This window comes from Lagenorhynchus albirostris, chromosome 10, assembly GCF_949774975.1.
Source record: "Lagenorhynchus albirostris chromosome 10, mLagAlb1.1, whole genome shotgun sequence".
In the NCBI taxonomy this organism is placed as follows: Eukaryota; Metazoa; Chordata; class Mammalia; order Artiodactyla; family Delphinidae; genus Lagenorhynchus; species Lagenorhynchus albirostris.
The window spans coordinates 78,517,411-78,544,789 of NC_083104.1; the positions used below are offsets into that span (position 1 = coordinate 78,517,411).

General features: G+C 43.2%; 1 protein-coding gene across 1 annotated transcript in view; it reads right to left on the minus strand.

Moving 5' to 3' along the window:
• The window catches only part of PKHD1 (PKHD1 ciliary IPT domain containing fibrocystin/polyductin), a 433,598-nt gene extending 406,684 nt beyond the window's left edge, over positions 1-26,914 (minus strand). Inside the window, exons 1-14 of the mRNA XM_060164227.1 lie at positions 26,863-26,914; positions 25,331-25,408; positions 24,579-24,723; positions 21,655-21,763; positions 17,395-17,452; positions 13,998-14,076; positions 11,805-11,879; positions 10,733-10,797; positions 9,429-9,468; positions 8,486-8,556; positions 7,063-7,164; positions 6,184-6,279; positions 2,824-2,965; positions 769-883 (exon numbers count right to left, since the gene is read on the minus strand). Coding sequence (XP_060020210.1) covers positions 769-883; positions 2,824-2,965; positions 6,184-6,279; positions 7,063-7,164; positions 8,486-8,556; positions 9,429-9,468; positions 10,733-10,797; positions 11,805-11,879; positions 13,998-14,076; positions 17,395-17,452; positions 21,655-21,763; positions 24,579-24,723; positions 25,331-25,408; positions 26,863-26,914 — 1,227 coding nt within the window. The remainder of the gene's footprint in view (positions 1-768; positions 884-2,823; positions 2,966-6,183; positions 6,280-7,062; positions 7,165-8,485; positions 8,557-9,428; positions 9,469-10,732; positions 10,798-11,804; positions 11,880-13,997; positions 14,077-17,394; positions 17,453-21,654; positions 21,764-24,578; positions 24,724-25,330; positions 25,409-26,862) is intronic.
• Between the last annotated feature and the right edge of the window lie 465 nt (positions 26,915-27,379).

Genomic DNA, 27,379 nt, shown 5'->3' on the forward strand with positions numbered 1-27,379 from the left:
TACATAGTATTCAGATGAGGCTGGATGGTCCATGTTCAGAGCTGAAACAGACAACCTGAAACCCTAGCTTTACATGATGCTGTGGGTAAAGTTGTATGAAGTCCTCTGAGAAACCTAAATGTTACTTGACTGCATCATAATCTATGATGTTTCTCTAGCCAACTACCAAAGCAATTTCATAGAATTATATTCATCATTTGAGAGGAAATACTGTGTTTCTTTGTCAATGGCACTAGTTAATTTTGGCTGTTTGTTAAAACACTTTTTCTTATCCTTCAAAGCTGATCAGAAATTTCCTGCATAAAACTAACTACATCCCTACCCAGAATTAGTGGTAAAGATGCAAGTTTTGGAGTCAGACAAATCTTGGTTTGAATTCTTAATATGCCTCTTATTATCCCAGTGGCCCTGGATTGGCCATACAATCCTTCTAAGCCTCATTGCCCTTATCTGGAAAACAGAGATAAAGGGACATAGCTCACAAGATGCTGTGAAGGTTAGAAACAAGGTGTATAACAGCTGTAGCATAATGCCCAGCTTACAGTAAGACCTCAATAAACATGCCAACACATTCAGCCAAGCTCTTTTTCAACAATTAAAATCATGTCAATTATATCTCAATTTTTAAAAAAAAAAATCTCTGGTTGCTTAATGGCATGTTACAACTGTCAGTAGAATATGAGAGCTTTCATTGTAAGTTTTTGTTTTTTTTTTTCAGGAATTAAGGACTGGGGACCAGAAGAAGGAAAACGAGAGGGAGGTGTATACCTTGGTCCTCGGGTCCTCCGACTGACTGAAATACAGGGAAGCCTGGTTGTCAGCCTGGATCCAGAAAGTGTAATTATTTGTCTCTGGGGCCACAAAGAACCCACTGAGCCGCGCTCTGGAAAGCAGAGGAACACAGACAAAGAAGTGAGGGCAACCAAGTCCGGAATCACTGACCCAAAAAATGGTGCCCTTGGACCTTGTTTGTCTTTATGGCAACAAGGAGGAAACACCTGGCTCTTGTGCCATGTATTTGGCCAAAGCCCTCTGGATGCAGCTTCTCCTGCGGTGCTCGCCTGGCTCAGTATCTCAGCCCATCTCTTTGCACTGGCACAGCTCCCTGAGCAATCCTGTCGTCTTTGGGAAAGTCGTAGTCGCAGCGTAGGTTTGCCTGGAGGCTTAGCTGAGATCACCCACCTAACACAGCCAGTGCAGAGCCTGGTGCACGGTAGGAACTCAATCAATACTAAATATTATTCTCATTATTACAAATAAAGAGAGATCACCAATCAGAGTTTGTGCTGATTTGGTCTAGATACCAAGAGTACCAAGAATCTTTTCTGATAATAGTTTTGAAAGTAACTATGTAAAGGTCCATCATTATCATAATTTTTCAATCAATAAATATTTCAGCTTCTTCATTTAAAAATTTTGAATTTTATAGAAACGAATGGCAGAAAGAATGGAAAGAGCTACTGTCTGGTTTGTGCCTCCTCAAAATGGCAATTAGACAGACATACCCTACAGGTCATACCAGACAGTCCAAATGTTCTTTTGTCTTTTGAGGTGGCCTGACTCTCCTTGACACTCCTGCACACACTGAATATAGCTGAAAGGTTTTCCTTTGAACACTATTGATGAGCCTCAAAAACTATGACAAAGACGCAGTACTAGGTGCCACAAATATATATATATATATATATATAGCCACTTTAAAACCATGTACACTGGTGGTTAGATATCTAATTAGTATGGCTTCCAAGACAATAGAAACTCTACTCTGTTCAGATTTCCTTCCCTACTTGGCTTTTCAATGTCTGAAATTCCCTGAACAGAGAACAAAACCTTCCATTTCACAACTGAATTGAAGTTTTAAATAGCCAAGGGACTTCTCTGGCAGTCCAGTGGTTAAGACTCCGTGCTCCCACTGCAGGGGGGCATGGGTTCAGTCCCTGACTGGGGAACTAAGATCCCTCATGCCGTGTCACATGGGCAGAAAGAATAAAGTTCAATAAAATGGCCAAATCCTTGAAAGAGGTCACAGGTTGGCTGGAATTCACACTCAGGAGTCATGACCAACCTCTTTGAGAAGAGTTTCAAAAGAAGAAGAGATCCATCACACCTAAAGGATTCAGTCACCTGAATCCACACCTTTAGAGTACACTGTGTCTCCACAATTCTCTAACTTTCTATATTTTTAAGCCCACATTAAAATATGAGAAATTTTGGCCACATCATTGAAGGGATTAAAAAGACAAAACTAAACTAAGCAGGAAAAACTTTATCACACTGCAGTCACCACTATAGAAAACAATGTCTCCAGAGCCCACTGGAGTTTCCCCTGCTATTATACCAGCCATCTGGTTGACATTTGGCACTGGATAATTGTTCCCACAGAACTGTTGGCTGCCCAGCCTCTGCTCCCTCATGTGCCCAAAGGGCAAATTCTCGAGTCTTTCTTTAGTATCATCCAGATACTAGTCTCACCTCTTAACCATGTTCCTGCGGCAAGTTTTGCCCTGCTCTCTACCAAGCTTCCTAGACTATCCGGCTCAATGTTCTCATGAATAGTCCTCCCCAAAACAGATTTCAAACTAAGCTGTAGAAAATACAAATTTTACCTATTGATCAAAATTTACTGTGTACCCATAAAGGGCCTGTGGTCCACGAGCATAACCAACACCAGCTGAGAACAGCGGTCAAACTTTGTTGCTGTTGAATTAGTAGATATTTTAAACTTTCCCCTGGAAATCTCATTGCTTACTTACCTGTCTCCTAGCCTCACCTAGGCCAGTAGAGACACTTGTGATATGGACCCCCACTTTGCCGACAACATACCTGAAAGGCTGCCCTTCCTTTGACCAAAATCCAAACGGAGAGCTGGCATTAGGGACAATCTGCCATCTGTACCCAGGGGTGGCTTCCGTCAGGTCCAAGCCCTCAGCCGCGTCTCCAACTTCAAAGAGAAGCCCTCGATTGCCTGTAAGACACGTAAGCCTCATGAACATCAGAGGGCACTTCTCCCCCAAGCAGGGGAACTGCTTTACTACAGATTACAGAGTGAAGATGATCCAGGAACTATCTAGAAGGTGAGTTAACTGAGACACAGATGGAGTAGCCATGTGAGATGTTCTATAGATAATACAAATGTTCTAGAAAGTGGAAACTACTGCTTGATGTAGGATTTAAGTTCTTGGAAAGAGAGACTTGACAAGGAGCGGTAAGGGGAAATATTCTCAGAAAAGACGAAGGAGCTCTTTTTAATGCGAGTGTCTGGATATGAGAAAATGTAAAAGAGCAAATGAAGGCTCGTGAAGCCAGGACTGGACTTCAGTCTCTTTTAATATTCAGTTCAGCTTGGGAATTCTATTCCCTAAAACCCTGAGTCCCAGAAATTTGGCAATCCTTAAATTTTTCACAGGTCACGGCCTCAATTTGTAGCCATGGAGCAAATCACGTGACAGGCTGCTATTACATAACATTCTAAATGATGTCGTACTTATTCATGTGTGTTTTATATTAAACAAACCCTCAGAGCGAAGGCATATGTGCAATCAATATTGGCTACTAATTGGGGTGAGGGTAAGAGCTCTGGAATCACACATGGGTGAGTTCAGAGTCCAGCTCTGCCACTTAGTCGATGTGTAGCTTTGAGCAAATTGCTTCATGCCTTCGTTTTCTCCTTCATCAAAATGGGGCCAATAGTAAACAGAGATACTGCACTAAAGACTAAGGGTGCTGAGTTATATGTCAATTATATCACAGTAAAGCTGGGGAGAGAAATAAAGTCAGTTCGACAATTCTGAGGGGGAAAAGACTAAGGGAGTTTAACATATATACACAAAGAGCCTGAAATATAGTAAGTACTCAATAAAGGATAGCTAGAGTAGTTATTATTACTTTAAACTACTATTGTTATTCCTTGTTAAATCCTAAGAAGGGAAAACAGATAAGGAATAAGCATAAAAATAAAAGCATATTTTAACATACTATTTGAGGTTTCTTAACCTCAGCAGTATCGATATTTGGGGCTGGATAACTCCGTTGTGAGGGCTGTCCCGTGCATTCAAGGATGTTTAGCAGCACTTCCACCCTCTACCCACTAGAGGGCAGTAGCACCACCATCCCAGGTGTAAGGACCAAACATTGCCAAGTGCCCCCTGCAGGCCATTGAAAACCACTGCAGTACAGGATCCTTTGTCCTTCTGTTACGGAACGCAAGTCCGTGTGCCCAACACAGTGAGGCCAAACAATACCAAAACCTCGGAGTCTGGAGCAGAGGAAGGTTTATTGCAGGGCCATGCAAGGAGAGGGGGGGCTCATGCCTTAAAAAAAAAAACCCAAACTCCCCGAAAGCCTTCAGCAAAGCCCTTTTATAGGAGAGGTGAGGGAGGGGCGCGGCTATCTGTTGCACACTACTTGGTGTCAGATTCTTTGTTCTTGAAGTCAGGTCACGGTCAAGTAACAATGTTCCTGTACATCTCTACCAAACAAATGTTATTCTCTGTTCTGACAAGAAAGGGCAAGGTCCCAAGGCTCAACCTTCTCCCTCCGAGGTCCAAGCCCAGGCTAGGAGGAGGGGGTCCCCTGGCGGGCTGGTTACCCTGCCCGGAAGGGTTCGTCCAGCACCCAGTCTGGGTCCTCCCACCAGTGCCGCAGCCCGGCTGACGAGGCAGCTCTCAGCTGGTGGCACCCTCAGGGCCAGATCCCCAGACCCCACCCAGCCATCACCACTGAGGGAGCCAGACGCCCAGGACCCGGCCGGCCCTCAGGCTCCTAAGGCTTCCCAAACGGGGGCTGAGGTCCCTCAGACTGGGACCCCTGGAGACTGCCACTGTCAGTAGGTCACAGAGGTGGGGAGAGGTTCGCCGCCGCCTCAAGGCCTGAGCCCGGCCAGCGCGCGGCCGAGGCGAGGGCTCTGGAGCCCTGAAGGACACAGCCCTAAGCCTGTCCCGGGGCCCCCCCAGCTCACCCACGGGCCCCAGAGAGAAGGCCGAGATCCGCCTCTCACCGCACTCTGTCCCACGGACCGCCACGAGTTCCGCCACTGGCGGGGCCAGACCTCTCACTGCCTCGCACACACTCAAGATCTCGCACTAAGGGTCTCGCGATAATGGTCTCCTGCTAACAGCTGCGCGCCCGCCCCGCCCCATCACACTTCCATGGAAGAAATTTCAAAAGCGCTTCAGAAAGGACGTTATCAACCATCAAGAAAACCTGTGTTCAGGAAATTCCTCTACCTCAACGCCAGTAGCTAGAGCAGGCGCCCTCCTTCCTGACTCTGGAAACGCATTCTCTCCATCACTTGCTTCACACAGTAGTTTTGTTTCCTTGCATGGGAGCCTTCCCTGAGTAAAAACCGCAGATCGGGGACCTGGAGAATTCCCAGCTAAAGCTTTGCATGTGTTTTCACACCCGAATGGCCTTTCTTTAGAAAGTTTTCTCCCCTGATGAGATTCAGGAGACGAGCTCCCTGCCTGTGGATTAACGGTGAAGACAGCCCTTGCGGGGCACATAGGGCTCCCAACTGGTGGCCTGTGATTCAGGCTGCCCAGCACGCCAACTGCCCTTCGTCCCTAACTAAGCCCGAGCTCCTGTTCTAACGCTTTCCAGAAAAGTGCTCCCGCGGTGCACTTGCAACCTGCAGCCGTGGAGTAGAAGGTTTAAACAAACACAGAAGGACAGATGGAACCTGTCCCCTCGCCCCCTCCATTTCTGCCCACTTCAGGGGTAACCTGGTGGCCCCATCACAATACATCTCTACTTTTCAGAGTAGCAGACAGTGCCCACAGGAGAGAAGAAACAACATTCAAATATGCATCCCATTGCACCCCACCCTCTGCCTCGTCTAAAGCTGTCCTATGAACATAGAAGACATGGTCTGAAGCTCTGTCTTCTTAAATAGTAGGCAAGAGGGCAAGTGACCCAGAGGATGGAGGAGGCCGCTCAGGGGTTTCCACTGGTCACTATAGCAACGTCTTGATGGCAGTTAGGCTTCCTGGATCATGGTTTCCACTGAACCGCATTGGTCATTCAGCTGGCTGGGGCTAGGAGTGCAGGGCGTTGCCAAGCATCTGAGTAAAGCTAAGAGCCTCTCTGAAATGAAAGCTCTGACTCAGGACCCAGGGCTCACTGAGCAGCCAGTCAGACAGCTGAGACCGACCACATATCATAGACCAGCCGTGGAGACTTCCTTACCTGCCTGAGGAGCGGAGAGTCTTGCACCTTTACCTGGAGCTCTGGTGGTGCACTCAATCCTCCTGGGAGACACGTGTCTAATATCACACAGAATGCCTGAGGGGAACATTTAAATTAGATGCAGATGTCAATATCAGTGGAGATACAGATGTGGCGGGACAGAGGACCACACTGAGGTAGACAGGCAAAGGGCCAGAAGTGGAGAGTAGAGAGAAAGTTGTCACCTCAATGGAAGGAAGCAAGAAAGGGGGAGTGGCAGAGCAGTGGAACACGGGGCTGCTCAGAATAATCAGGAAGAAAGTGCCTTGCCATGTCGTTCACTGGAGATGAACTGAGCTGGGGAGAGGAATTGACAGGAGAGTGTGAGGACACTTTCCTGCATCCTTGGTGTCACCAACTAGAGGAGCATCCCACTAGGCAGAACAAAAGGTTCTAGACTGTTCTCCACAAAAGGGTTCATTAAGGGGGCATTCCAGAAGAATCTGCATAGCAAAAGCCTGCCCACTCTTACTTATTCAGACAGAGCTAAGGGGAGGGAGAGGGGTCGCCTTTTAGAAGTAGACCTTTGTGAAGACGCAGCTGTGCTTTTCCTTCTCTTCCCTCCCAAGATGGGGACACCTGAGGGACTTGCCCCTGAGTTGTGAGTGTGTCTGCAGCAGGACACCCTATTTCTGTTACATGTTTGCCAAGCTGCAGGACCAAAACACCCCCCAACCCCTGCAGCCTCAAACACAGGTCAAAGACCTCAGAACAGGATCCCATGATGAGTCGGAAGAGGCAAATATTGCTTCCCCCCATCCTTTCCAGGCCGTAAGAGATACATCATCTCCTATGGCATTTAAATCTATGAACTCTTTTCAGCCATTTCAACTTAGTTACCTGCAACGGTAACCTGGGCAGGATTGTCAAAGAAGTCCCCTGTAATTGTGATGTCTGTTCTTCCCCCAAGGCTCCCAGTTTCTGGAAACACAGATAGTATTTCTGCAAGAGGGGAAAAAAAAGTAAGCTTCCAAATATAAACCAGGATGTGAGCCAGATAATAATATAATCATAGAAGCGATCCATAATTTATTTCTTACTTTAACTTTCTAAGACCAGCAACAGTTGTAATTTTTTGCTAGTAATAGTCATTTAAAAGTGCATATAATAAGAAAAGGATTCACATATAACAATATTGATAATAATATATATTATACAGGATCAATATGTGAAAGGAATGGGAAATGCAGTCACTCATGCTATCAGCAAAAGTCCCTGCGTACCATGATGCTTTCTTAGGAACTCTGTCTCCTGACCTCAAGGACTCTGTTTACATATCACAGAACAGTCGGTTACACTTTATGGAGGAATCAACTCTGGATGCACCAGGTAAGGTCTCAATTTACCCATATGAGTCTGCAATTCGCTCTAAGCAAAAGAATGAGTTACACTGTCATATGCCACAAATCCCTAAGAATTTAACTTTTTCTGATCCTTCCCCCTCCTATGATCAAACTCTGAGAGTTCCAAGTTTCGTCTCCGCAAAGGGAATGAGGTCGTGTTCTCTGATAAACTGAAGGTACAAAGAGGCTAATTATGCATGGTTACCGCTTCAAAATAAAACCAAGGGTCAAAATTCAGCTTTGACAGAGGTAGGCTACCTAGAGAGTGAATGGCATTGGCCCCATGACTTAGGAAATTTCTTGCACTTTTGGCAAACGCAAACTCTGCTGCCTCTGGCATCTGCACTAACCTTGCAGACATTTTTTAAGTGGTTTGGGGACTGTATTCAAGCTGAGAATCTAGCACTCACATTTAGTAGCCAGCTTTCTACTACTGGACTGAGTTCACGATTTCATGCAAGTTTCCAGTTTTCAGATTCTTTTGGTATGAAGATTTACTCATCAGATAGGAATACGCAAACTTAGCATCTGTATCAGCAAGTCATAAATTGTTGAATGAATGCTCAGAGATGAGATGTTTAAAATAACTGCAAAGATGTGCTTTAGATTTTTCAGTGCCATCTCTTTTCTGTTACTTGTTTAGAACAAAAAACAGGGATGACTCCCCTTTCTTTTATTGTCTATATCCCTAGACTTTGTATAAAAATCTACGATCAAGCCTCTTTTAATATAGCAACTAAAGTGGACACTCACACAAGCAACCTATTCTCATACAAAACCAAAGGGCCATCCATGACTTCAGGGATGGCTTCAGGTGTTAATGGTCATAGAGAAATGGCCAGAAAGAAGGGACGGAGGGTCCAAGGTCCAGGGCCGAGTGAGGGGAGGGGTGAGAAATACACGATGAAGGGAAATGGTACCTGAATATGTCTGGTACAAGAAAAGGTCCTGCTTAGCACTGACCAGCCATGCATCCTTATGTACCATTGACCTTCAAAAAGACAAAATTGTGTTTTGGATGAAAACTGCATCTGGGATTACATTTTTTTTGGGGGGGGGATTACATTTTTTAAATTGATTGCCTGAAAGGAAAATCACTAACTTTAGTGATCTTTAAAGCTGTTCTGATACCAGCTCCCTTTGATGACTAGAGAATATCAATGGGGCAAAGTTTGTTTTCTGATCTAGAAAATTATATGGGAATAATAATACTTACTTTACAGAGTGTGACTAGCATTAAATGGAAAAATGAACGTGAAAGGACCTGGTATGGAGCTGGCCTGTGGAAGATACTCAATAGATACTGTTTTAGTCCTTCCTAAAAGAGAGACAGTGACAGAGAGAGACAAAGAGCAAATCTCTCTACTTTGGGCTGTGTCACTATCTTCACAATGAAATTAATATCTGCTAGACAATGCCCTTTTCAGGAAAACACTGACAAAGTACATAGTGTCAGAACGTGAGGCAAGCAGAAATCCAGAATCCTAATAGATCTCTCCAAAGCGCTATGAAATTTGGACACTTCCCATCTAGAAGAAGGCATTTCCTGGAATGATACAAAGCATTTTATGGAACTGTACTGTTTTAAATTTCCAGTATTATGAAATTATTTAAGAAGTAATTCCCCAAATTCTGTACCATTATCACACTGAAACATTTACATTGCTTCAGGACGAGTGCATAGGACACAATTATATTCACCCAGGTAAAAACAAAAAATCAAGTGGGTATGTAGGGTTTTATTACACTACTCTATTTGGGTACGTTTAAAATTTTCCATTATAAAAGGTTAAAGAAGCTAGGCAAGACACAAGAGTAGATAGTGTAAGATAAAGATAAATCTGCTTCCTCCCAGTTACTTACTTTCCTTTGTTAAATACTGAGAAACTAACATTCTGGGAGCCTGTAACAAAAAGAAACATACATTAATACAGGAATCTGCACGAACTGCCTGGACCAGGTCACTGCTACCATAAACCCAAGGACTCTGGCGATCACCAAGGTACCACCCACACAGTGCCCAAAATAAACACGTTCCAGACTCACACCATCAGCGATGGTGACTTCGAACCACAAAAGGATAAATGTAGAAGCACAGAGCAGGGAAGAGCAGGCTTGGAGTTACACCAAGCATGACAAATCCTGCCCCACTGCTTACTAGGTTCAACTTTCTCACCTGTAAAGCAAAAACAATTCCACCAGCCTCCAGGCTTATACATGAGGATTACTTTAGTTTATATTTAAGTTGCTTCAAACAGTGTCTCTCAGGGAGTTCTCAGCAAATGGCAGTTATCATTATCATCCTCAGGAGAACCAATTCTTTTTTTTTCATCTTTATTGGAGTCTAATTGCTTTACAATGTTGTGTTAGCTTCTGCTGTATAACAAAGTGAATCAGCTATATGCATACATATATCCCCATATCCCCTCCCACTTGAGCCTCCCTCCCACCCTCCGTATCCCACACCTCTAGGTCATCACAAAGCACTGAGCTGATCTCCCTGTGCTATGCAGCAGCTTCCCACTAGCTATTTATTTTACATTTGGTAGTGTATATATGTCCATGCTATTCTCTCACTTTGTCCCAGCTTCCGCTTCACCCCTGTGTCCTCAAGTCCGTTCTCTACATCTGTGTCTTTATTCCTGCCCTGCCACTAGGTTCACCAGTACCGTCTTTTTTAGATTACATATACATGCGTTAGCATACGGCATTTGTTTTTCTCTTTCTTAACTTACTTCACTCTGTATGACAGACTCTAGGTCCATTCACCTCACTACAAATAACTCAATTTCATTCATTTTTATGGCTGAGTAATATTCCGTTGTATATATGTGCCACATCTTCTTTATCCATTCGTCTGTTGATGGGCATTTAGGTTGCTTCCATGTCCTGGCTATTGTAAACATTGCAATGAACATTATGGTACATGACTCTTTTTGAATTATGGTTTTCTCAGGGTATATGCCCAGTAGTGGGATTGCTGGGTCATATGATAGTTCTATTTTTAGTTTTTTAAGGAACCTCCGTACTGTTCTCCATAGTGGCTGTATCAATTTATACTCCCACCAACAGTGCAGGAGGGTTCCCTTTTAGGAGAACCAATTCTTGAAATCGTTTTTTTCCAACACAGAGAAAAACTTTAAAATTCTGTTACTTCTCACACAGACCAATGTAGTTGCCTTCCACACGGCACTGCAGAGTCCCAAGACCATGGTCTTCCTGAATAGGATAGCTAGGGAAAGAACCGAAAAAGGTAAGAGGTAAGAATCACCAGGCAATTCAGTTCAGAAGCTCTGGCTCTTTAGCCAGGAAAGAAAATAAATAAATAAAGTAAAATAAAATAAAACAAAACAAAATAAAATAAAACACAACTGTAACTAGACTTATCATCAATACCGGTCAAACACACAAAATTTTGTCTACTCCTAATCTCCATTGGGTCCTTTCTTTCCAAAATCTATTTTATACAAGGACAGCAAGATCCTTATCCCCCCAAAAAAGTCTATTAGCAAATGTGAACTGAAACAGGACAATTCTGAGCAAATGTTAAGAAACCACATTATAGAATTTGGCTCTACTAAACGCTAGTCCTGAAAGCTAAGCCACAGGGTATAGACGGTTAATCCACTCAGTCCGGAGGGAAGTGAAAATCCAGCAAAATGTTGGTTATCTGAACTACAAGCACATAGACACTCATTTTCTAAATGTTCCTTGTAATAACTAAATAACTGAATATTGAAAAGTTAGTTCTCTCTGGCTAGTCGTTACAGTATAGTGGTTAAGAGGATGAACTTTGGAGGCTAGTTAGTGGGCCCAGGTTGAAACCCGAGCTCTGCCACTTGCTCCTTGTGAGACATTGGACAAGTTACTTAACCTCTCTGTGCCTTGGCTTCCTCATGCGTAAAGTAAGACTAATAACCGTATGTACTCACAAGGTTATTATCTGCCTTAAATGTGAAAACGTTGGTGCAGTAAGCACTTAGTAAGTATCAGCTATTTGTTTTCAAGAAAGCTTTCAGAACCCACTTCAAGTTGCATTGTGAATCAATTACTGTGTCTTTTCTAGGGAGTCTAAAGATGAGGCAGTCAACAGTTATGGGTGAATTATATTAAAAATAGATGTGTGTGTGTGTGTGTGTGTGTGTGTGTGTGTGTGTGTGTGTGCGCGCGCGCGCGCGCGCGCGCTATGCCCATGTGGGAGAACCTAAAAGCATACATGCTGGCAAGAAAGGCACTCACCGGCATCCTGTCTGTCTGTTTACAAGAGAACAAGGAGTGACCCAATCGTCTCCCTGAGCTTCCAACATCAATGGGCTGGATACAAAATAGAAATAACAGACACAAGTCAAGAGTGAATGCTCTCAACAAACATTCTTGGAAAAACCCAGAGGAAACACTGTTATGGACATTCATCTCTGAACTTATGGGGCATTAATGCAGGTGACTGGGGACTGTCCCCCAAGGAGATGCTAAATCAGACCCTCAGCCCAAGAGCAGGGTGCATAGCATTCGTCTGTGGCCCACACTTTCACACCACAGAGGGAGCACTTCCCCTTTCCTGAAAAATCTTCATCATCTCCTTGGCTATACTGGGTTCACACAGAGCCACGGAGGAGTTTGTGTCTTTGTTCCCCCTTGCAAAGGCTGTATCCCAGACCAAGGCTGTGACGGGACCAAGTCCCGGGAGGGCTTCAGTCCTCCACAGGAAGAGTAATTTCCGTTCAAGACAAGTTGACCATTACAGTAAGTCCCTTATATACGAATGAGTTCCTTTCCAAGGGCGCATCCATAAGTCCAATTTGTTCTTAAATCCAACAAAGTTAGCCTAGGTACCCAACTAACACAATCAGCTGTATAGTACTGTACTATAATAGGTTTATAATACTTTTCACACAAATAATACATAAAAAACAAACACAAAAAATATAGAAAATGTTTTTAATCTTACAATACAGTACCTTGAAAAGTACAGTAGTCTAGTACAACAGCTGGCATACAGGGGCTGGCATCGAGTGAACAGGCAAGAAGAGTTACGGACTGGAGGAAGGAGAGGAGGTGGGAGATGGTAGAGCTGAAGGGTCATCAGCAACAGGAGATGGAGGACAAGCTGCAATTTCACTCATGCCTGACGCTGATGGCACAGGTTCTGGTTCCTTGCTGGAACCAGATGCACGTTCACATCTTTGAAAGTTCACAACTTGAAGGTTCATATGTAGGGGATTTACTGTATTATTTTTTTTTTTTTTGGCTTCACCATGTGGCTTACAGGATCTTAGTTCCCCATCCAGGGATCCAACCGGGGCCACAGCAGTGAAAGTGCTAAGTCCTAACAACTGGACCACCGGGGAATACCCTGGCCATTATTTTATGCCAGAAATGTATATCCTGAAAGTTTGCCAAATCACGTTCTTTTCAACCAGAACAGAATCAAAGGTTTGGAGCAGAACATGAGGATCCCCCCATTCTGTCCAAGGGGTGGAGGAAATATTAGACACAGAATGTAGCATCTCTCAACAGAGTATCTAATGAAGTTGTGGTCCTTCTACCCTATAAATCCTCATTATAATTGCTTCATACGTTGAGTAACCACAATTCCTTCCCACAAACACCTCAGCTTCAACACTTTCCATCCTTTCCCTGGCAAGGATGATTTACTAGTACCACTTTGCACTTTAAAAGTCTCCAATGAAAAAAGTCATGTTGGCATCCTAATCATTCCCAGAAAACATTAAAAACTCAATGGCTTTCACAAATAACATATGATGTCACTCATATGTGGAATCTAAAATATGACGCAAGTGAACTTATCTACGAAACAGAAACAGACTCACAGACATAAAGAACAGACTTGTGGTTGCCAAAGGGGAGGAGAGGTAGGAGAGGGAAGGATTGGGAGTTTGGGATTAGCAGAATCACTTTGCTGAACAGCAGAAATTAACACAATATTGTAAATCAACTATACTTCAATAAAATAAATCTTAAAAATAACTCAATGGCTTTCAGTACCTCTTCCACATTTTCCTCTGATCACACCAACAGAAATTCTATATACACAAATGTATAACAAACAAGGATGTTATAGTGGTCTTTTGAGTTCACACATTGTTATAAAGAATTTATTTCAGCCTGAGAAACAAGAGGGAGAAGGGGAAGAATCAAGAAAGAAAATCCACAGATGCAATTACAGTACAACTCACACTGCGCCCAGAGTGACTAGTTTTCAGTAAATAAATGGACCAACTTAATCGACCAGTCACAATTACATTAACCAAGTTTGTTGAAGCCCAGCTCACGAGGGACTGTAAACCGCAAAGAGGAAAAGAGGAATTCCATGCCAGCTGCTTACAATTTATCGTTATCGGGGAAGCTGGTCTCAGGACTCAATCCAGCATATCTGTAACTAGTTGAACACAGAAACAAGCACACGCTTACCTATGAATGTACTCGGCATCAAAATCAAAGGTTTCCGACCTTCCGGTGATAATCCAGCCATACACATGTATAAGGTTTCCTGTTTGAAAAAGATTTTTTTCAATTAATCTACTTAGCTCACACTCTAAATATATAACGTAAACTGTATTTCTCTTTTGTTACCTCTACTCAAAATGGCCAAGCCAGTCATGACTCAGAATATTAATACATTTTTATAAACTGTACAACAGGAAAGGATCACCAAGTACAATCCATTCATCGATATTAAATATCAAAGAGGCAAAAATAATGAATCATTGCCACTGTGGACTTATTCATGTATGTATGGAGCACAGAAGGAATATCAGGGCTTCTTCACAGTCCCAGGAAGGGAGGCAGGGAGGGGCTCATTTAAACACACTGCCTTGTTCCACTCTTTTGGCTCTGTGTAGACCATCCACCCACATGGGATTTAAAAATAATATTCTCTGGGGGGTGCTCCATGCTTCATGAGACTTTCTTCTGGACACATACGATAAGAGGAAGCTCGTATCACACAATCTGGATAGATATTCAAAGATACTAAACTTCTTTCTGTATCTCAGAGTACAAAAGATGAATGTCATGGATGAATCAAACGGACAGGAAGTCAGAAAGAAGGGCACGAGAGAGCAGCAGAGTTATGGCTTAAAGGATGGGTTACCGCACATGCAATTAATTCAACAAATATGCTCGTGTTCAAAGATCAGGCAAAATGGGGATCCAAAGACGGTTGGTGTCTGCCTTGTCCACTGATAAATGGATGACTTCCACTGCTGGGTCTCCTCTATGCAATGTGTAGGGATTCCCATTGGGTAGCAAGTTTTTCCTTGATACTCACCTCTTCTGAGTTCATAAAAATGGGGGTGCAGGCATCAACAACCCCCTTTCGTCAAGGGGAACTCTCAGCATTACCCCCACCTTCTCTGCTCAGAGGATCTGGGAAAGAAATCTAGAGTAGCCCCTTCTCAGAAAGAGTTTGGGGCCCATACCTGATGCTGCATGAGTTGCTTTCCTCCAGAGTTGAAAAACATCTAAATTCAGTTCCACGGAAATGCACAAAGCAAGGTTTTAAACAAACACACCAGAGCAAGTTAAAGTTCACCACTCAACCCCACAACGTGGAAGTGTGTACCTTCCAGATAATGACGGAATTTAACCATCAAGGCTGTACTCATCCAGCATCACAACACTGAGAGGTAAGAGGTTGGTTAATGAGGCAAAACCTCACAAATAGAAGAGAAGAGGGCATCGTTGGGGCTCATGAGGTCCCTGAATTCAGAGGACTTTGGGTCTCTTCACGGCTACACTTCAGGCCACGAAAGAACATGAGCAAGAAGTAATGCTTCCCTACATACTGTGCATGTGTTTTATTAATAGGAAGTGACTTTGATCTGCAGGCATTGGATGACTGGCCCTAAGACAGTGGAAACCTTCCAGGAAGTATGGCGGACCCTTGACCAGAGAGCGGGTAGAAAGAGAGGAAATTCAGTGACTTAGACAAAGGTTGTGGAACTGGCAGAAGCCCAGAGTCTGAAGGTCTCGGCTACTGTTGCCAGCCAGCAAAGTAATTCTTCATTTTACTAGGGCTAACCGATGGACTTCCTGGCTTTGGCAGGCATGATTTCTACAACTGATGGGCACAATTTTACAAACGAATAACGGGTTATAGAAACTAGGAATTCCTGGGAGTTTTTGTTTTGTTTCTCAACAAAGAAGCCCAACAAACAGCAGCTGACAAATGGCTAAGCCAGACCGTGTGCTGGGCGGGGAGGGGGGACCCCGCGTCACAGTGGAGGCCTGTTAACCACATATGGGAATTCAGCGGCTCACAAAACAGCTCTCCTGTCTCTGCCACCTCCCCCATTTCCCTGCCTGCTACTCTGGGCAGGCTTCCCAAAGGAGGTGAGACTAATCGTCTGGCAAGAGATTTCAAAGATGCAGCCGTTTGGATCCTGCCCGAGGGATCACTCCAACCAGCGCAGCCACCAATAGTTCTCCCCGAAGGTGGAGGAGACAGTGTGCAGAACTCAAACTGGGCGGGAGAAAGGGGCTTGACAGATCTGGGCGCCAGCTGATGCCCCATGTCACACCTCTCACGGCGGGCTTTCCTCCTCAACCCTCACCCTCAACAAGGTTTCTGCCATCCGAACGGGAGTTTTCTAACAACACCAGAGCAGTGGGGGGGACAAAATGACGGCATGTGACTTTCACAGACCACAGCTCTTTTTAATAAAACATGATCACGTCTTGATTATTCAGATGAATGGAAAGGAACAGATCTGTGAATAACAGGCCTTAATAAGACAAGGCCGAATTCATATTCTTCAGGATGTAATTTAAATACACACATACATCATCTGTGTCTATACACACACACACACCAAAAGTACAGACACTTTTCTGTGACTCAGAGATTCATTTTGACATTCTTGAACCGTTCGAAACAACTAGATCAGTTTATGCATTGAGATGCAACCACATGGAAAAATTGAGCAACTTGTATTCCCATACTTATACCATCTGGAAACCCTGAACAAATAAAACCTGAAAGTGATGTAGGAATTTGTCAAGAATCAGACAGCAAATTACATGTGATCCCAGCTCTGTTTACTACTTAGTTTTAAGGCGGGCTTGGCAGGTCCTGAACCTGTTTCTTAGTTGCAACTCCTTCTTTTACAACCACCCTCCCAGCGTTCTCTCTCTTCTTTTCTAGCCTCCTAGTCTCTGCATGTAAGTGTGCTCTCTAACTCATAAACCCCCAGGATCAGGACCAGGGTTAATGGCCTTCCAAGTGGTACCCAACTTGGCTCAACACAAAATAAAATGTAAGGTATATGGGCCCTCTCTGGATTCTGACTGTCTGTGTTCAAATCTCAGCTGTACCACTCATTACGACTTTAGGCAAATAACCTTTTGGTACCTCATTTCCTCACCTCCAAAATGGAAATAATAATAGTTCCTGTATCATCAGGTGTTGTGAAGATCTAATCAGATAATATAATAATAAAGCTTAGAACAGAACCTGACTCCCAGGAAGGGTCAATAAAGGTTTTTTATTATGTGGATGATTATAAAGTTAGGAGTGATGATGGTGTCTATATTCTCCAGCAACATCTGGTTTGATTTTGCTGGCCTCTTTTTCTTTTCATGTTAAGATTCCTTTGGTTATCAGTGAAGTAATAGAGCAAAAGTGCCCAGAGGTGAAACCAAACCAGGTGAAAAATAAACCAGAGGTTGACACTTATTTTCAAAACAGCATCAGAGGAGCGGTTAAAATTTCCTATTTATAGAAACCATCCACCTGGGTAGAAGAGTTTGCAATAAGCTTCAGCAAAGGGATTTCTATTTATTGCTACCTTAATAGGAGATTTCTTACCTGGCACTCCACTTGGTGGATTAACTTGGTAAACGATGGGTGTCTGTGCCCTGGAAAACTGTTTAGAAAATGTTATCACAGTGAGCATTTCATTAGAACATCACAGCCACATACACAGGAAGCCTAAGTCATTCCGCACAGAGCATTCATCTAAGGCAGCAAGTGTCTGCATCTCCTCAAATCACCTTACATCTATCTCCTTTCATCTTCAAGATATTTCTGTGAAGCAGAGATAACAGACATTGTTATAGTTCTTCCATAGATGAGGTCAAGGGAATCTGATCAAGGTCATATGTCTTCCTGCACCATATCCCTCACACCTGGGCAAGTCTGTTTCTACTTGCTCACCTGCCATGTCAGGAACATGTTTTACCAAAGGAAAGGTAGGCAGGCCATGCTTTAAAATACCAACCTTTTAATTCCATTATTGCAACTTGATATCTTGGGGTCTTGAAGTTTTTTTTAAATTTTCCTAGACAATATTTTGCTTATTTAGATTAAAAGGATTGCAAATTAAATTATTATCAGCCAGTACCTTGGTAGGGATTAGCAAGCTACAAAAAATTGGAAGTTGGAGAGATACACAAGGGAAGTTTGTTTGGGAAAATGGAAGGTACCTGTTGGGAGGAAAATGATTCAAAGGATGCAAGGAATGAGAGGCAACATGACTCTCCAAGGAGAAAACCAGCATTGATTGGAGAGGCAGGAGCCTGGAGAAGCCTGGTCCTGGCACTCAAGTCATCCTATGATGCCCTCACCCCCTGAAGCACATCAACTGCTAACTATAAGCTCCAGAAAGGCAGGGGCAATGCCTGGCTGAGTCACTGGTTGTATCCCTGGGCACAGCCTGGTATGTAAAAGACATTCACATTTTTGTGAATGAATGGAGTGGCCCCATCTGAGATGACTGATACACTGCCTGGAAGCAGAGGAGAGAAGGAGACAATTCCGGGAACTCCATCTCACCTATAGGCCTCTGGGTTAGTTCCAGATTAGAGCATTTCACAGTCAGGGCCAGCATGAAAAAAGAGAGAATCGTAAGGATGGACTGACCTGGCCAAGGTTTGAGCCATGGCCGAATGACTCACCCAGGAAGAGACCTGGTCTCCCCTTCCTGCTACCTTCACCCCCATCCTACTCTAGACGCCTAGACCACCTTCACTCCCCTAACCTACTGTACCTCCCGTTTGCAAAACAAAGACAGCAAATTGTTTTGCTTGGTCTGCTTCCAGCACCCCAGGAGTCCACCTTCCCAGGGAGAAGAGCAATAAAGAATAACTCTGGTGTTAATCAACAACCCTCATCACACATGGACAATCAACAGACATTTTCACAAAGCTGATGCTGGCTTCGCAAGTGCAGGTTTTATGTATCGATTCACGTGGCTGTACAGTCTGTCATCAAGGCTTGTTTCCTCCCTTCCTAACAGAAAGGGTTAGAAAAGAGTTCACAGAAAATATGTACAGTTAGGAGGTCAAAATAAGAATGCTGTGACCTCACAGTTTGGCAGCTGGCTCTGATCTCACTGAAGGATAAAGATTAATGCAACTCCACACACACCTGCCAAACGTACACTACACCCCTCTCAGCCTTCTCCTGCACCCAGACCTTCAACTCCCTCTAGGACGCCCTTCATACCATTGTCATTCCCACTGGAACTTTATCATAGGAGCTTCATGATACAGAGCAGTGGTTACTGCCCACCTTCCAGATGTTAGAAACTGAGGCAGACAGAACAACTGAATCCAAACCACATAAGGAAACACACCTCTCGATTTCCAATTTAAAATACAAGGTCTAAAATACCATATGCTAACACATGTACATTTGGAATCTAAAAAAAAATGGATTTGAAGAACCTAGGGGCAGGACAGGAATAAAGACGCAGACATAGAGAATGGACTTGAGGACACGGGGAGGGGGAAGGGTAAGCTGGGACGAAGTGAGAGAGTGACATGGACATTTATACACTACCAAATGTAAAATAGATAGCTAGTGGGAAGCAGCCGCATCACACGGGGAGATCAGCTCGGTGCTTTGTGACCACCTAGAGGGGTGGGATAGGGAGGGTGGGAGGGAGATGCCAGAGGGAGGAGATATGGGGATATATGTACATGTATAGCTGATTCACTCTGTTATACAGCAGAAACTAACCCACCATTGTAAAGCAATTATACTCCAATAAAGATGTTAAAAAAAAAAAAATTCCAGGTCTATCCTTCAGGCTGAGAGCCTTCCACCAGAAGTGCAGGGGAAATAAGGCGACTCCTGCATCACTCCCTCCCAGGTTCTCAGAGAGTGGCAGGGCAGGCTCAGAGTGAAACCTCAAAAAAGGCTTCACTTGTGAATCTCTCTGAGCTGACACAATATAAAATGGCACTTTTCTAAGAGAAACAGGTCTCTGGTCACCCACAAAGCTAGAGACATGACAAAGTGAAAAATTAACGAGCTTCCAAATCCAGCTTCCTGCACGCTGATCCCTGAGCCCGAATGGGGTCGGCAGCAGCAAGGTGGGGGGAGCAGAAAAGCAGAGGATGAGAATGATAAAGCCGCAGCTACCAGCTGCTTGATAAACCTTCTGTGAGTTGTTCAAACTTGTCAGTGCCTGCAGCAGGCTCTTTGGAGTGGACTGGAGAGGTGGAATTAATTTTTAATACATATGGTTCCCCCAGCCCCAGTCCCCAAACAAAGAGAGACACTGGGTTTCCTTCAGCTCAGAATGCCTCTCATTAACTGCATCCCCTGGTGATTTTTCATCAATTCACCAAGCTAGTGGAACCACCGGAGGACTTGCTTTCTTTTATGTGCAATTTTAGGAAGTGTTTCTCTTCTTTCCCCTCTCTCTCCTTACCGGTCTTTTAATAAGTAGGAAAACTATTATCTGGGGTGAAAGGACATCAAAACCAAAAACAGCACAGTGATTAAGGACCATGCTCAGCTGTCTCTCTTCTGTTTTATTCACTGATACAATATAGAGGTTCTGGTGTGGGTCTTAACAAAAAAGAATTTTTTTTTCTTTCTGCCGCATACGTGCAAAAGCAAAATTCTGGAAAACAAGATTCTCTTGGAGTAAGAAACAAGTTGTTAAATGTGAATTGATGGCAAATTCCAAATTCTAAAGATGAATTGCCTATGTAAAATGTGGATTGTATGAGAGATGAATTTAGAAGATGAAGTCTTGTTGTAAAGGAGCATTGATTAATAACTAAATTGTGTTATTAGGAACTGCTCTTAAACAGAGGCTCCCTGGGGCAAGTACAACCCTGCCAAACTGCTGCATTTTATGGAAAGTCTAGAACCTATGCTTTCAGAGAGCATTTTAGTGTAAAACCAATCTGAAATGGACAGTAGACTCAACAACATAAAACAAAGCCCCAACATAAAATTAATGCATCTAGAAGCTCTAAAATAAGCAGGCATCGACTCATAAACTCTCTCTATCTGCTTGCTTTTTGCTCTCTCTGAGCTCGAAGGAGAATTACAACAGCACATGCCCTTTCGGTCTAGGGTTGGAAGAAGCAGCAGAAATCAACCGTTAAGCAGAGAGGAAGGCGGAACTTGTGTCCCTGAGTCCCTTCACCATTCTTCCACTCCAGATGATCTCAGCTGTAAAATGAAACACTGATGCACGATGGTAATCTTTGTGGCTCCTCTATGGGCTTCAGTATAAGTGAGGATTTAGATGCAGGTTCCAATCCTGGTTCTGCAATTTACAAACTAGATGACATGGACAAATTATTTAATCTCCCTGAGCCCCAAGTTGCTCATCCGTAAAAGCAGGATAATAAAAAGCTACCCCATAGGGCTTCCCTGGTGGTGCAGTGGTTGAGAGTCCGCCTGCCGATGCAGGGGACATGGGTTCGTGCCCCGGTCCGGGAAGATCCCACATGCCGCGGAGCGGCTGGGCCCGAGATCCATGGCCGCTGAGCCTGCGCGTCTGGAGCCTGTGCTCCGCAACGGGAGAGGCCACAACAGTGAGAGGCCCGCATAACGCAAAAAAAAAAAAAAAAAAAAGCTACCCCATAAAATTGCTGTAAGCATTAAATGAATGTGCATAAAGCACTTAGTGAGAGCCTGACATACACGTGCTCAATACTTACCTTCTTAAGATAGTCTCAGAAACTCCGTAACTATCATCCACCTGTTCTCTCATCCTGGCAAAGCAGAAAGACTCCCTAGCTGATTTATAACTTTCTTGTCGATAGCGCAAGCACACTCTCAGACCAGGCAAACACACATTCCTCCGTGCTTGGTACCCACCTTGAAAGTGCAGCTGTCTCGTGGTCCTGAACTTGGGCTGCCTACGACCTGTCCCCCAGCCTGCACTTCCAGGTAATAGAGACCTTCATGTGCTTCGGACAGCAGAGATCTGAGGGCAGAACGTGGCAATCCTTGTGAATCAAATTGCCAAAGCTGGCAGCCCCACTTGACGACTTCAAATTTCCCCCCTGCACCTGTGAAACAGAGCTAACCCAGGAGTCCTGTATTTCACCTTTCACCTCCTCTATCCACTCATCCAATAGACTTTAAACATCAGATCCTTCAGCAAAAGAAGTTATGAAACTAACACACCATTGTAAAGCAATTATACCCCAATAAAGATGTTAAAAAAAAAAGAAGTTATGAAGTTTTCATTGAAAGTGCCAAAAAATTTTTTAAATTTTGTCCTGTTTCTCAGCCTCATAGTTTCTCAGGACTTTACGAGTTGGAGGGGACAGTGATAGATAATCTATACCAGTTTCCATTAAAAAAATAACAAGTTCCATATAGATTAAGAGACCTGGGTATGCAAACACCACAGTTTAAGGGCAAAGGAGGATCTGAATCCTAGGCTCTTTCTAATAAAAGGCACTGATTTTATATGTTGCCAAAAATTCTTGACTTAATAATTACCCCAGCAGCCCATAAACACTTCACATATACATAAAGAGAGCCCTAGACCTTCTCTCCTCTTTTCGAGAGGATCACAGTGATTTCTTTGCCTCTTCGAGGCTGCCATTCAATCTGAATTTTGAGAGGGGGAATATGATGAATAAGGAGTTAGATTTTAGATGTGCCTCCCCTCCAAAACGTCTCCTAAAATCTTTAGTATGACCTTAAATCTTTACATCTTCACTGTCCAATGTGTTTAACCATTAGCCATATGTGGTTACTGAGCACTTGAAATGTGGCTAGTCCCAATTAAGATATGCTATTAGTATAAAATACACACTGGATTTTGAAGACTTTGTATTCAAAGAAGGATATAAAGTATCTCGTTAATAATCTATATTACATGTGAAGTGGCAATATTTTGGATATGTTGAGTTAAATAAAATGTATTATTAAAATTAATTTCACCTCTTTCTTTTGACTTTTTAATGTGACTACTAAAAAATTTTAAGTTATATTTGTGGCTCGAATTATATTTTGGTTGGGCACTGCTGATTTAGATGCAACAGTGCCTGTTTTTGCGAACGCAGACTTGTTTTTTTATAATAATGAGTATGACAGTATTTCATTGATGATAAAATGCACATTTTCCCACATTTGAGTGTTAATTTAATTTGATATTCATCTTCCAATCAATGAGTACATTTAAGAGGGTGCTATTTCTTTTTTTCTAAAATGATGTTATAAAGTCACTGGTGCATGGTTTTTTTTGTTTTGTTTTGTTTTTTGGCTGCACTGGGTCTTTGTTGCTGCACACGGGCTTTTTCTCTAGTTGCGGTGAGCAGGGGCTACTCTTTGTTGTGGTGCGTGGGCTTATTGCTGTGGCTTCTCTTGTTGCAGAGCATGGGCTGTAGGTGCACGGGCTTCAGTAGTTGTGGCCCGCGGGCTCTAGAGCGCAGGCTCAGCAGTTGTGGCACACGGGCTTAGCTGCTCCGCGGCATGTGGGATCTTCCCGGACCAGGGTTTGAACCCGTGTGTCCTGCGTTGGCAAGCGGATTCTTAACCACCGCACCACCAGGGAAGCCCCATCTTAAAGTCATTAGCATTTGGGGATTGAGGAGATAGAACATACAAATCGTTAGAGCTTTGACTTATTTCATAGCAAGTTCTTGCAGGAACTCTATGCCCCAATATACCATAAAACCTATGGAAATCATCTCTACCAACAGCAGTGCTATAAGGAACTTTAGTTCAACAGACATCTTTTGAGCATCTTCTACTAGCAAGATATTGTGCTAGCATCATAAGGACTACAAGGTGGGTGAATCACATCCTCTGTCCCCAAAGCACTTAATTCTGTGAGGATGAATCTGAAAAGTGGGCAATTGACAAAGTGTCATGAGAAACATAGGGCTGAAGAAACAGGGCCACTAAGGCTGTGCATCCTATGCCTTTGTGTAAATTACAGAAAGGTCCTCCCTTCAGGAAGATGAATTGCCCAAAAAGTGAGTTTGTGTGTGTGAATACACAAACACATGTCCCATGTGTTGAATACACAATCCATCCATGTCCCGTGGATGAATGACTAAAATGTGCTCCTTCCTCAAAAGCTGGATTTCAGTTCCTACTTGTCCCCTATCAAAGAAGGGAAAGATGACACTCAGTTGGCTGTTCCGGGAAGAGGTAGCATTTGCAATATGGTTGGTTCAATAGGCAGAGATGGAAGAGAGGGAACTTTCCTGAAAGAGGGAACAGAAAACAAAAGGAAATGACAATCTCTTTTTCTCTTAACCAGTGATCCACTTTCAGGCAACATCTCTTAGATATTAAAGAAAGAACAAACTAGTGTAAGCTTTAGAGGTCAACAAAAACTTAAGTAGGACAATAGATAATCTGGAATCCTGTAAAAATCATATCAGACTCAGCAAACAAACTGAGGACTAAGGTGAATTTCCTTTCTAACTGATTTTTAGTTTATGTACAATCATTACAATTATACCTATTCCAAAAAATAGTTGGCAAAATGGCCCCATTTATTGAAATCTGAATAGCAATAGAGACCTTCACACACACACACACACACACACAAAACTGGAAACATCATCCAGCCCCCAACCCCTCCTTATAAATGTCTCGGAATTCTCAAAAATCTTTCCCATATTCTCATCCGCCCTTAAGCCCTAAAGCTCTGATAGGGAACTATACTGGTAATTGCGATCATGGCAGGAGTTGCTCTAATTTGCCACTGAAAGCTACTGAGATGAGCAAAGCACTCATCCTGTCTGGCCTTCTCATTCCCGGGGCAGGTGTACCTGGTCCTACACATCACTACCGGCAAATCCAGGAGGACAGGAGAGATGTCACAGGGTATGATGGGCAGCATGGGTACAGCCACATTCACCAGGTGGATCTCCAGCTGAGAGCCATTGGCAGGATAAAGGAAACCTGGCTCCAAACCTAAACGCAAGGGAGAGTGGAGTCTCAGGCTGAACAGAGCAGTAATCCACACAGGGTAACACAAAAACCTGCCACACGGGGGCAATGGCAGGCCCTGAGTTTACCGAAGGGTTAAAAGTAATATTTCTCATTTCCAAAGGCTGTATGAATGAGTGTGCTTCTTTATGACTTTATTTTTTTTCTTAATTCTCTCTTCAGGTCCATCCACTGAAATCCAGGAAAGCATTTTCCAACCCTCAAAGTTACTCTTTTCCAGTGGTATAGATGGATACACTGAGCCATGGCTTAGAAGCTCCCATATGTAGGATTCTCGACAAGGAAGATAACCAAGGTTCTGAGGGTCACATTGCCAAGTTCTGTGCTACATGGGTATCATCTCATTAGGGTTCCTAGAGTTCCACCCCACAGCTTGGGATAAGGAAGTGGACACAGACATATAATGGTGTGATGTAACATTAGCATGTGGGCATCCGGTAACACAGAAGTTGGTCAGTTGGTCCATCTCCCTTCCAGATCTCTTCTACATCTGTCCTTAAACAGGACTCATTCTTTAGGATTCTTTAGATCAACAAATAAGAAACTTGCATTCGGTAAGGCCCAAACCTACCGTCAAAAATGACAGTGATCCACGTTCCTCCTGCGAGGCTGCCTTCTTCAGGTTCAATGTGGACACTCAGACAAGGCACTATAAGTGAGTAGGAGAAACCCTGGCTTCAGTGTGCAAATTCAATCCACCAGCTTCCTTTGAGCATTCCTCAGAATCACCACAAGGGCTCCATACAGCACAGATCGCTGCACCCACCCCCAGAGTTTCCCATCCAGTAGGTCTGTGGTGGATCCCAAGAATTTACAGTTCTAACCAGGTGCTGCTGGTGTTACTGGTCTGGGGACCACACCTTCCTCCCATTTTAAGGGAAGTTTTGACTGATCTTCTTATCTTAGACATCCAAAAACCATGTGTTCACGAGGACAATCCTGAATTTCCACTTCCTTTGGAAAAGGCTCCAGGATACATTTGGTTCCTAACTGAATCCATAAAATGTCTTCTCTCTTTCCCACTCTTTAATTAGGTGGTCATATTTAACTGTTACCACTTATTTCTTATATTTCCACTTCCCAGAGAAGCGGAGAAAGTTCTGGAAGTTATCCCTACTTCAGTCCTCCTGCTTATAACATCATCCTCTAGTTTCTCCCTTTTGAATACATGATCAGAATGACTCCCCAAAGAGACACAGCATTCTCTAGAGTTTTGCTTTGCCTGCTCAGAGAGGGGCTGAAGCATGAATCAGTGCTGGAATTTTTTAAAAGCCCACTATAGACTTACACACTAGGCTAGACTGGCTTCTCGCATAGAGACTATGGGCTGAGCGTGACCTTATCAATGCCTTATTTTTGAAGATGATCCTGGATGGACATGCCTTGTCCGAGGTAAAGCCAGCAAAAATCAGTTAGCTCCTCAGTGAGGTCTACAGAACACTTTTCGGTTTCTATATCAGAAAAGTTAAAGGATCACCCAAGCCACGCTAACTCTGGCTAGCCCAGGGCTTCCATGTACATTTATGCAGGTGGCGCTCTGCACGACCAAGAGTGGTGAAGAATCATTCACATCGACACAACCATTCGTGGCAGCCCTGGCCAGATGGGCTCATGCTTACCCCTCAAAGGTGTATTAGATACTTCTACCTAACGAAGATCAAAAACAAATGTCATAAAAAGATACAGAGGATAACCAAAGTCATTGAGAAAACTAGAGACCCGGTTCGAGAAAAGGAAATTTTTATTGGTCATTAATCACTACGACAAGATAAGCTGCTCCCCTTGGGAAGATAAAGTAATAAAATCTAAAAAGAATTGCATTGTATGGCTCAAAAAGAAATTATAAAAGGAAGGTTATAAGTTATTATTAAAAGCTCTAGACTTAACAGCAACTTCCACTGGCTGTTAAAAATTAAAGTATATAACTATTTAATATATAACCTCAACTACTAAACAGAAAAAAATTATTAAGCAGAGAAAATTTAAACCTAGGGGAGATACTTTAACACTTCCTCCCAAAGTAATATTTAAGTATAGTAAATTAGTTCTCAAGGTAACCTGCTGCATTCTATCCAAAATCCCTTCAAAACACATCCAACTCACCTGCTAAAAGTAGTATTTTGATACTTGTCAGAGAGACCAGCCAGCCAGTCATCTTGTTCACTTAAATCAATCCTTTCAAAACTGTTCAGACATTAAACACATTTTCAATTTTGATTGAAGCAGCAGAGATTTATAAAAACAAAATGAAAAATTACTATCACTTTTGCTTATATACAACTGCTTTGCTTCGTTCAAACTTGGGAAATTAAGGAAATTATACCAATATGACCCTAGAGTCTTCAGAGGGACCCACCATCTTCCCAAGCTTGGAAGAAAAGAATAATCTAAGAATCTTACATAAAATTATCATTATTCTACCCCTTTGTCCCACTGACTTATTTTATGCATGTTTAAGCTGGGTAAGTAATAATAACCTCTTTCCTTAATTCATTATTAAATAAACACTTAAATTTTTAAAATAAATGAATTCCAGATTCAAAATACTAGTTAATGGCAATTACGGAGAGGGGGTGCGGGTTGTTTTGTTCTGTTTTCTGGAAGTCTCAGTCCTATAGGA